This window comes from Colletotrichum orchidophilum (genome assembly GCF_001831195.1).
Source record: "Colletotrichum orchidophilum strain IMI 309357 chromosome Unknown Scaffold_135.1, whole genome shotgun sequence".
Classification (NCBI taxonomy): domain Eukaryota; kingdom Fungi; phylum Ascomycota; class Sordariomycetes; order Glomerellales; family Glomerellaceae; genus Colletotrichum; species Colletotrichum orchidophilum.
In genome coordinates, this window is record NW_019173091.1 from 24,542 (window position 1) to 35,641 (window position 11,100).

The 11,100-nt window shown below is 53.4% G+C and overlaps 3 protein-coding genes across 3 annotated transcripts; all 3 read left to right on the forward strand.

Moving 5' to 3' along the window:
- Window positions 1-2,491: 2,491 nt before the first annotated feature.
- Window positions 2,492-3,295, forward strand: CORC01_11845 (uncharacterized protein; the record flags this gene model as incomplete). Its single annotated transcript, XM_022623467.1, has 1 exon — window positions 2,492-3,295. A coding segment is annotated over one exon (804 nt), but the record flags the coding sequence as incomplete, so codon positions are not given.
- Window positions 3,296-4,409: 1,114 nt separating this feature from the next.
- CORC01_11846 (glycoprotein X) lies at window positions 4,410-8,468 on the forward strand (the record flags this gene model as incomplete). Its single annotated transcript, XM_022623468.1, has 3 exons — window positions 4,410-4,849; window positions 4,915-5,031; window positions 5,357-8,468. The coding sequence occupies 3 exons, from the start codon at window positions 4,410-4,412 to the stop codon at window positions 8,466-8,468; spliced, it is 3,669 nt and encodes a 1,222-aa protein (XP_022470008.1).
- An 883-nt stretch (window positions 8,469-9,351) lies between these two features.
- Window positions 9,352-10,866, forward strand: CORC01_11847 (uncharacterized protein; the record flags this gene model as incomplete). Its single annotated transcript, XM_022623469.1, has 3 exons — window positions 9,352-10,243; window positions 10,304-10,425; window positions 10,525-10,866. The coding sequence occupies 3 exons, from the start codon at window positions 9,352-9,354 to the stop codon at window positions 10,864-10,866; spliced, it is 1,356 nt and encodes a 451-aa protein (XP_022470009.1).
- Window positions 10,867-11,100: the final 234 nt, after the last annotated feature.

An 11,100-nucleotide genomic window follows, 5' to 3' on the forward strand; every position in this document is an offset into this window, starting at 1 on the left:
ATAGTTGCCACTGGAGGATCTAGCCCTAGGTCTCATTAGAGCTATGTAAGGCTGGTCCGCTGGACCAATGTAACTGGAGGCATGCGTGAAGATGGAGGGTAGGAGAAGAAGAGATGGGTGTATGCAACTCTTCGGGCACTGCTCTGGTGTCTGGGCCGGGCTCGTCGGTCCTTTGGAGGGTCACTCGCACAGATGGGAGGGAAGTTCGTACCGGGTCAGATGAGGGTGGGAGAAATACAGTGAAACGGTTGGTGCGCAGACAGCGGCGACGGTTGTCATCGTCTACCGCGGAAAGTGTTCCAGGTGACTGAAAACCGCTCAGCCTCATCATCCCCTCGGAGCATCGTCGCGATCCATCGCTGTATTCGGCTCGGAATATATGCCAACGGACCATACGAGGAAACAAGAAAACAGGAGAGGATATAGGTCTCACCAGCGCAGCCTCTGATTTTTGGAGACGCTGTTCCGGAAGCCTAAACCTCGTATAAATGTTTGAGACGAGACAAACTGCGCAACCATAAGAGAAAAAGGTGTGTTGCAAGCAGGCTGCGACTTGGCACATAGCACCAGTGCCTTATTCCCGTGCAGGACCGTCAAGTTAGCAAGCAAGACGGTACTCTTGGCGTACGGTCCACATGCTGTCTAGCCACACAAGTCTCGCATGCCTAGGCTCGGACAACGAGAGCAGGCCAGACAATTTATTGCGAGCCCGACGGGACAACGAAGACACGCTGCAAAGAGACGATGCTGGCTTCGAAATTCTCCCTGCGGTTTCCAGCAATAGTCGTTCCAAAATTCGCGAGACTTTCTTGTAAGCGAAAGCCAGTGTCTTTACTCGCAGTGGTAGTAAGGCCGAGGCGGCAAGGTGACCCGTTGATATCCCGGATAAACTTGCGGTTCCAGCGGGACACCACGTCGAAAGGAATGATTCAAGACGGCGAACTAGGTAAGTATTGCAAGCGGGAGAAAATTCTAAAAGCATGTTGGCTGCAATAAAGTGTTGCCTGTGCCTCTGATCGCAGCGGTCCCGGCATCAGCTTGCATAGGAAATGGTGTGGTGGCAGTGGTTGTTGCAGGGGTTGAGCATCTGCAAGTCAGTCAATAGACGGGTCGCCAAGTTGAACTTGCAGGGTGTGGATGGGACCAGCCCAGTTGAAGCTGCGGGAGCGGGCTAGAATCGGGGACATGGGCGTTCGGATGAGCTGCTTCGTCGAGTCTCCAGCCTTTCAGACCAGGAACGGATAAAGAAGACGGTCCATTGAACGGAGGGGAAGATGATGGTGTCAGGCTGTCAGCCGTGTGGGATTGACCAAGTCAGACGCATCCTTGTAATATCGACTGTCGGTGAGAAGGATGGTGTCTGAGGGCGAACAATGACCTATTGTCAGATGGTGCGTTGAATCCGGGTGAGGCTCATTGTGGGCTGCAACGGGACGAACTAGTGAGGAACGAGATGGTTTTGGGTGGGAACATCCAATTGTTGTTGGTGGACAGGGAGGTTAAGAGAGAGGAAAACAAAATAAAGTGCCAAACGGCATCCAAGAAAGGTGGAAATACCGCTAAGCCAAGGTAGTCTAGCGCTGATGAGGTTATGTCGCACTGGACCAATCACAGCTTCTAATTTAGGAAGGCTGGAAGTGTGGAAAAGCACGGACGGAAACGACCCACTGTTGCCCATTTACCCCTCTTTCCCTCTCCAAGATTAGATCAGCAGACTATACCGAAAGAGGAATGGTTTTCGAAAACAGTTCCTCCCATCATCCCATGAGGTATCCGTAAGGTAAGCACGCACGGCACGGTAAGGTAGGTAGGGCGGCACGGCGGCCACGTTTCCCCTGTTCCTGAGCTAACCTCCTTCCACCTTAGTCCATCTCTATTGTCACTCTCTCAGTCTCTCATTCACTCACTCGTCTCCGGGCTTGTTCCTGGTCATCTCATCCTTCTGTGCTGACACCTCTGGACCTCCCCTCATCCTCACTTATATTTCCTCATCAGGCTGCAATGCTCCTCGGCCCAGCCGGTCAGATGACTGCTTGTACCTCTACGCTACACAAGGATTGCACAATCCGGGCGGTGGCGAGCAGAAACATTCCCTCTTCAGCGCAAGCAATCAGGATGCGCAAAGCTCGACGGACGTGCCGTGACCAAAGACCCGACCAAGGATCATGTCCCTGCTAGAATCAATTCCATATCCTTCAATGGCACTTTGATATCTCGCCATGGACGAGTACTACTCTTGCTGACAGGCTCTCGGTACCGACGCTCTGCTCGTCGGCAGTACGACCGGCCGGAGAGACGGGAGCTTTTGAAGAGACGAATGGAAACAATTCCTCAAGGAAAACAAGCATCCCATACTCCTGAGCTGACATCGGTCTGGTTGTACTTTCAAAATGGTAATGGTACTGTGAAAACCGCCCTCACAGCGATGATCAGACGGCTCTAGACACACAAAGTCCAGACGAGATCGTCATCCATTGGCACTCTTGAATCGTGCTGCAAGGTTCGCAGGTGGCATCTGCTGTGCTACCCGGGTTCCTCTTTGGTCTCAGCCGGAGCAATCGACCAGGCAATCACTTTCCCAGTAACAAGATGGCAAGATTGTCGGCCTGTTACCAGCGATCGAGTGTCCGCAAGGGGCAGGCGGAATTCGCTTCCCAGCCTTTCTCAGTCGCACATTGAGCAGGTTTCCGGTTTGTGTTTATGCCTTTTGCCACAGGCTGTCACTCGACCAACTGGCTTTCTGTTGTACCTGGCCATCCGAAAGCAATATCGTATGCATATCCAAGTCGATGATCTTCAATCTTCTTCCCCATGCCGGACCTCGACAGTTGCAGGCGCTTCGCATCTCGCATGCCTGCCACCCTCCCGCTTCCCGGCAATGCCCAGGCTCTACAATTACGGAAATCTATTGTTTACGTTACTTTACTTATCGTACCTTATCCACTACGTTGTGATGCTCAAGACCTGGGCCCATCCGACGAGGCAATATTGCACACAGCCTCGACCCCCGGCATGCAGCTCGATGGTCCAGTCTTCCGCAAGAGAAGCAAAGACCAACCACTCAGGGCCTCCACCCAAGCAAAAGTTCCTTGTATTTGCAGGCGTCTCCTCGGTCTTGGCCCTTGCCAATGCCACCCGTCCCTTCCCAACTCAAGGACGACGACAACGGCCGGCCGATGCCGCCCCACCGCCGCCCGACCTCACCACATGTGGGGACGAAGCCCGGCCAAGTGCGCGTAACTTGATCTGGTCCATCACTCTTACCCTAGGTACTCTTCGAGTGAGATTTCCGTAGTCTTTGACTTTTCTCAGCCAAGGACGATCATGCCATGTTTCTCACACATGGCATCCGGTGATGCAGCTGTGATCATGTTGCAATGGATTCGCATCACGTATCAACTACTTGGCTGCCAGGCATTTGATATTTTCTCCGCGCCGCATGCTCAAAAGCTCTCGGGACAAGTACCCAAGGAGCCCAGTATCACATCTCGACCCCGCTCAGTGTCCCTCTTCTTGGAGCCGGGCCCTTTTGCCGTTGTTATAGCTACCTTTTTGACCGTCAAGTTGGCTTTCGCCTGCCTTTCGAGGAAGCAGCTTGCCAACCACGGTCGATATCCCTACAGCCATCTCTGCAGGTCGGACTAGGGTACTAGTGGGCCACCACACCCCTCCTCTAGTGTCCGCATCCATCGGCTCTCGCCTTTTGTGCTCCATTGCCCTCGTTCCGATCTTGCATTTGCCAATGGCAATCAAGCGAAGCCTCATGGCAGAGAATGTCGTCTCCATTTGCTCCGACTGCCGTCCAAGGCACGCCCCTCCAGTGTGTGGCACATCACCACACGAGGGGCGAGAGACCCAGGGCTTAGCTCCCCATGTCGCCGGGTTCCTTCGTCACTCTGTTGCCCGGCTTCTCCATTGTTCTGTTTACTTGGCCAACACCCTACCTCCTCATCTTGGGGTTGAGCTGGCAAGATGTCGAGCGTATAGATCACCCACCTTTGTCAACACCATCTCGGACGGAGGTCCCGCGGAACGGGCCCTGTGCTACGTAGCTTACGAGGTACGGGCTGCTCTCTCAAGCTAGAGCTTGCGGGGACCCTCATCCTGCTGTTGAAGGGAGTCCTCCTCGTCCTGATCCTGAGCTCAGGTAATGGTGCCTTGCTAACTCGGCTCTCAGCCTGCCGTCGCCCATTGTCCATACATATGAGCCCCCAGATACCATTCTCGGCTTCTTTGAGCCTGTTCTGCCCCCAATCCCCGACTGGCACTCGTTCATGTGTGTGTTCAGCTTCGACCTGCGGCTCTCCCACACTCCTTAGTCTATTGTCGCAACACGGCCAGCTTGCATGCTGCATTGATACTGGGCACTTGGGATACCATCGTCCCTCGTTCGTCAGAAGCTCACGACAATGCGTTGGACATCGCTCCTGGCCTTTGGGGCCTTGGCCGTCAGTGTCACAGCACAAGACGGCGGGCCAGTGCTTGCGAGACAGAATGATTCATATTCTGAACCGACTGGCGCATACTCGGTTGCCCCTTTGCCGGAAGCCTCGTCTTCGGCTTCAATTGAGCCTTCACCCTCACCGTCTCCCTCGCCTGAACCTCAGTCCTCATCAGAACCAGCGGCGTCGCCCTCGGCCACGGCTACCAAGGAGCCCGCCACAGAACCAGATTCCTCCGTCGCGGCCGCCGTTCCCACAACCACCAGCACCGAGAAGAAGACGCCAGACTACGGCACCGATACCGACGACTGCGCGCATTGGGCGTCGAAGTGCCCCTGGGGAAAGACCGTCACCGTCACAGAGAAGCAAGTCGAGACTGTCACCATCGAAAAGCCTGTTGTTTCCACGTGAGCCACCTTTCTCGGAAGAATTCTTGGAATAATTCTTCGAGAGCCCAACTGACTTCAGGCAGTCTAACGGTCGTCTCCAAAGAGACCGTATACACCACGCAAGCGTACACGACAACGGATTACGAGACAACCACAATTGTGAAGGTCACCACGTACCCCGTGACTACCACCTTAGCTCTGTAAGTCAACTCAACTCGTATGCTATGGACGAATCAGAGATGTCAATATTCCAATCGTTTCCACCATATCAAGCCATGTTTGGCTCCATCTGTCTACCTACAGCCTCGTCAGTCCTTCCAAGGTCCTTGCCACTTTCTCTGTCCTGCAAGGACGCTCGGATGAAGAGGCGGGGAGAGGAAGAAGTGACAAAGATGAGACATGAATGGCAAACGGAACCCATATCCATGGCTTGTGATCTCGCATGCTCGCCCCTTTTATATCCTTCTGTTCCATACAGCATATTCTGCAGCGGATTCCAGGACAAACCAAACTAACTCGTCTTAGCTGCGATCCCGTAGTCGAGCCTGGCACAACCTCCTCCGCCGCCGTGCCCACCTACGGGGGCGGCTATGGCAAAAAGCGGACTCCCCAGCAAATCTGTCGGACGACAACAACGACTGTTTGGAAAACTTCCACTACCAAGGTCACCGAGATCGTCCCAGTACCGACCACAATTGTCCAGACCCAAAAGCAGACGATCCAGCTTCCCCCCTCCATCGAGACGCAACAGGTCACTCAGACGCAAGAGGTCACTCAGACGCAAGAGGTCACCCAGACGCGAGAGGTCACTGCTACCAGAATTCATACTTCTGTCTCGACCTTTATCTCTACTGTCGTCTCTACCGCCATCGTTCCGACGACTGTCGTCTCCAGTAAGACGCTTTACGTCACCACTACGTATTCGACGGTGGAAACGTACACGAAGGAGTACTATTTCACGAGCACGGTCATAGAGACGCAGAAACAACCAACAACGATATTCGAGACGAGGGAGCGAACCGCAGTGGTGACCCAGGAGCCAGAGACTCGAACGGCCATCCGAACTTCGGTCATCTACAAGCCCACAACGGTCGTTTCGACCTTCGTTTTCACCACCAGTATCCCATACACCATCAGCTTAGATCATACAACCACGACAACGGCCTATTCAGTCTCTACATATAGTAGCTTCGTCACTTACATAACCTATGTCAGCTCGCCTCCAGAAGTGTCCTACATTACTAGGACCGCGCCTCCAGAAACCCGAACGGCCATCCAAACTTCGATCATCTACAAGCCCACAACGGTCGTTTCGACCTTCGTTTTCACCACCAGTATCCCATACACTATCAGCTTGGATCATACAACCACGACAACGGCCTATTCAGTCTCTACGTACAGTAGCTTCATCACTTATACGACCTATGTTAGCTCGCCTCCAGAAGTGTCCTACATTACTAGGACTGCGCCTCCAGAGACCGTCACTCTCCCCCCCGTCACTCTTCCCCCCGAAACTTTACCCCCCGTAACCTTGCCGGCCGAGACTTCTGTCACTACTGTATTCGTTCAAACCACCCTTTATGAGACCCTCGTCCTGACGACAAGCTATCCAGTGACCATCACGAACGATAGGACCTTTTACTCCACAATCGTTGAGTCATCTGTACGAACTATCGTCTCTGAGGTCCCCGTCACCTCCTACGTCACTCTTCCTCCCCAGACTTTACCCCCCATAACCTTGCCGACCGAGACTACTGTCACGACCGTACTTGTTCAAACTACCCTCTATGAGACCCTCGTCTTATCAACCAGCTATCCAGTAACCGTTACAAACGATAGGACGTTTTTCACCACAATCGTCGAATCGTCCGTGCGGACTATCATCTCCGAAGTCCCAGTCGTGTCCTACGTCACTCGAATGGCGACCCCCCCTCCCTCAGTCATTACCCTCCCGGGCTCGACGATCTACTCAACAATCGCGGGCGAAATAGTTACTCTCGACGTTCCCGGACCCACGTTGACTTTGGTCACCACTCAAGTAGACGTCCTGACGCTACCTGCCGCTACGAGGACTCTCCCTGCTTCCACAATTGTAACCACAATTGTCGAGACTGCCCCGGCATCGACCTTGATCGTCAGCCAAGGCGGCTCGGTAGTGACCAGCATAATTCCAGAGTCAACATCTTTCGTCGTCTCGACCTTGACATTGCCGCCCGTCACCGTTACCTTGCCTCCTGAGTCGGTCACAGAGATAACAGCTTGCCCTGCCCCATCAAACACTCCTGGAGTGAACCCCGTGGTTGAGTACGATCCAAAGTCAAATCTGACATGGGGCTGCCAACCTGGAACTGTCTGTAACCCTCCTAAGCCCGCCGGCTGCAACCTGTGGGCCGACCCACCAGCAGATGATTACGTCTGCAACCCGCAGGATTGTATTCCGGCACCACAATTAACTCTGGCGAAGTGGAAGGAGAATGAGACAAGCTACTACCCAGTGAACGAGGGCTATTTCAACCTCAATCCCAATGCCTTTGGTCTCCCCTTTGACATCTTTGAGTACGAAGTCATCGTTTCCAAGGTGAGGGGTAAAAAGGGATACAAGAAAACGACCATTACGACTGGCAACTGGGCTTCAGCAACGGATCTCACTCACTTTCCCCCAACTGCTCAACCCACAATCGCAGCTTCGCCCGCCCCGATCTTCTCCGCCGAGATTGATAAGCAGGCCTATAAGCATAAAAAGGAGAGCAAGACCTACGAGCGTCGTGCTCTCTTCAACAAACGAGACATGACGATCGCTCCAACCGTTTGCTTCGACAATTGTGAAAACGTTTATCTCGAGGTAGCGAATGTCGGCAAGATCTCTCAGATTTGCGAACCAGGCTCGGCCTTCCAGAGCAATCTGGATGCTTGCAGGCAATGCGTGATAGATAACGCCGATGATGGGAAGGAGACACTGCGCGTCTATATCGAGCCGCAATTCCAGCAGTACCTGGTCTTCTGCGATGGCGAGGCGCCGCAGACTCCTTCTTCCGCGTCTGTGCTGCCACCTCAGACTCAAGCAAGCGGCACAGGTGCAGTCACAACAGCCAGCCAAGGCGCCGGATCTAGTGGCACTTCGGCTGTTCCAATTCCAGAGCCAATCACAACTGACACTGCCGAGGTGTCTACGGCCGAGACCTCTTCTCCAACTCTCACGCCGTCCCCGAGCACGAGCGTGGCGGCATCTGGAGCCAGCTCGACCGATTCAACCGCCGCTACAACTCCTACGGCGAGTGGAAGCGTCTCCTCCAGCGCTCCAAGTGCTTCGAGTGCTCCAGCAATCGAATCATCACCCTCCACGGCAGCCTCAGCACCATCCGGGACAGCGACAAGCGGTGCCGATTCGAGTCCATCCGCTTCAAGCCCTTCAGAGTCCGGTTCTGCGGGCCCAATCACCACCACCGGATCGGTACCCACAGCAACTGACGGAGCTTCAGGCCCAACGTCTGAAGTCTTGTCACCATCCTCGACCACGTCCTCTCCAGGCACCGGTACGACGGGTCCCGTGGCTGTCCCCACAGCCGCAGCAGCGAAGCTTGCCACCTCGACCATCCTCGCCATCCTCGCACCGCTTATGGTTCTTTTACTTGTCTAATTCCCATTCGATCTTTATGAACATTACTTTAAATTATTGTTTGTGGGTTTATACAATTGGCTGGAAAAGTTCATCATTTTGATTCTCTACATTCCTTCCAGAGTCTCCTGGGCCATCATTATCGGCGTTTTATGAGAAAAGATTTACGATTCGACCTTTCCACAGCGATTTCACGACACTCCTTAAGACTAATGAGTAATTGGCATCATTTGGCGGACATTTTGAATATTTTTGGGCAATTTTTGCATATTTAATGGAGGAAGTTTTTGGTTATGATACCCTTCCGCTCCTTTATGACGCAGCTTTGAAGGCTATGAGCCATTACCCAGGTACGATAAGAAGCTCGGCGCGGCTCTATGCGACTGGGAAGATGATGGAGGTGGTTATTGCAGTTGATAGAATTTTTGGGCTGGGGGTGAAAGTAATGGGCTGGGCCAGGGAGGTGAGATGGCCTCCTCCGTACCCGGATTGTGTTTGAGATATCCCTTACAATAGTTTGTGTTTTTGGTTCCACAGAGTTCGAAACAGTTCGTAACGAATCCTATCTTCTGTGAGACACGAGTAAGAAGGCCATGTGTCCCAACCTTGGAATTGCTGGTCGTGTTCATGCCTTGCTTGGATGCGACCAACCGCATCCATCGCCTGGCTCCCACGTGGATCTGATCCGCATCTCAGCTTTGAACACATTTGGGTCATCATCAGACGACACCGTGTATTCATCCTCCAAAGCCAGCTTCCGAGTTTAGGCAGCAGCTATCCGATCTATATATTTATGCAGATATATAGAGCGCTCGCCGCCCCAGACTTCTAGCAATCAGGCCCACGACGGATGGATAATTCATTCACAACACCTCCAGATATCGCCGGAGCGGTCAACTACATCATGAAAATACCAACCACAGCATCCCTCTTCCTCGTCTTTGCACTCCTCTTCCAAGGTCTCGCCACAGCCTGGGAGCTCCCGTCTTTCCAAGTCCCTCTCATATCCTCTTGGCTAGGCAGCAGTAATGTAGCCCCTCGCGTCCCGCAATTTGTTCTCGACACGGGTCATCCGTGGCTCATGAGCCACGCCCGCGAACTCTCCAATCTCCCAGACCCGGCATCATTCATTTGCACCTCCGCCGTCGGCGATGGTCTTCCTCGAGATGGCGATTTTGATCAGGGCGAGAGCGCAAACCTGCGCAACGGCCTCGAGATACCAGCGGATCTTTTCCACCGCCTTGAAATCAACAACAATCGCGCCGGCGTTAACCGATATGGCTGGAAGAATGCTCATGATAGACTCAATGAAATGAGGGCATGCCCAAGAGCGCTTCAAGAAGCTCGCCATTTGACCGTTGATGTATGGGTTTATACCGGAGCGGGGTGGGAGACCCTAGATCATATTTGGGACACGCTCACCGCGGAATCGACGCTTCCCCCAAAGCCTGTACCGATGCTGTTTTCCGAGGTGATGGGGAAGATGGAGAACTTGAGTACGATTGAATGGATGATTCGGGGAGCCGGCGGGAATGCTGCCATCGGAGAGGCCTTTATCAACGATGGGACCAGGTTGCCTGGTGTCAAGCAGCTGGCGACAAACGTGGACGCGCCTTGGCTCATCGACGTTTGCCCTTCTCTCACGTCTCTTAAAGCCGATCGCGGAAGATCAGGATGGCTGGGGACAGAGGCTAAGGCAAACAGAGAAGAAGTCTGGTTTGCGGCCGCGGGTAGAGCCCAGGGTTTGAAGAAGCTTCACATGGGGAATTTGCGGTGGACGGGCACCATGGTCGATCGTGAGTTCTCGAACGCTGCTCCTACATCATTTTGATTCTGGCTGACATATAAGTTTACAGACGTGGTCAAAGAGACCCCTCACATCCAAGAGCTTCATATAGGCACTCTTTGGGGGGATAACATCTCCCCCGAGTTCCCAGGGAACCCAGGGAACCGAGGGAACCCGGGGGAGATGTTGCGGGTGAGTATTCCCAACGACTATTATATGGATTTTTCCGCCCTGTCCATTCGGGCTTCTTCACCATTGAATTAAATGCGCGGCTAACGAGAATGCCGATAGAATCTTATGAAAACGTTCGCTGCTCTTCCCAATCTCATGCACCTTTATCTCCCATGGTCCGCCGAGCTGGATCTCGGCTACGATGGGGGACCTTGGTGCGGTAACGCTTACATGGGCGAAGGAGGTGCCGAAATCTGGCGCAATAACATGGTCCGGAATATTGAGGCAACTGAGAAGGCTGGGATTATTGTTCAGAAGGTGTTTCCAAGGCTGAAGGGGGTTCATGTCGGTGAGTTCTACGGGAATTTCACGACGAATGCTGAGGGAACGGGAACAATCATCTGGGAATGGACTAGGAGCATGGACGAGTGGTTAAGAGAGAATGCACATGATGAATGGTAAGGGGGTTTACGATGTTCATTTATGAGCCTCCAATTGAGCCTACGCAACTGCAAACGCGTCCCAACCGACGAATCTTGCACAATGCAGTGGAGGGGGCTGTGTCTCTTCTCTTGAAGCTGTTTCTTTCATGTTGAAATCCATCGCATCGTCGCTTCTTGTCCAAGACGAGCTTTCGTCTCCGAGCGTTGCTGGTATGGCGTTGGGTGGGCGTAGAGACCCGTTCCAGGTCTCAAT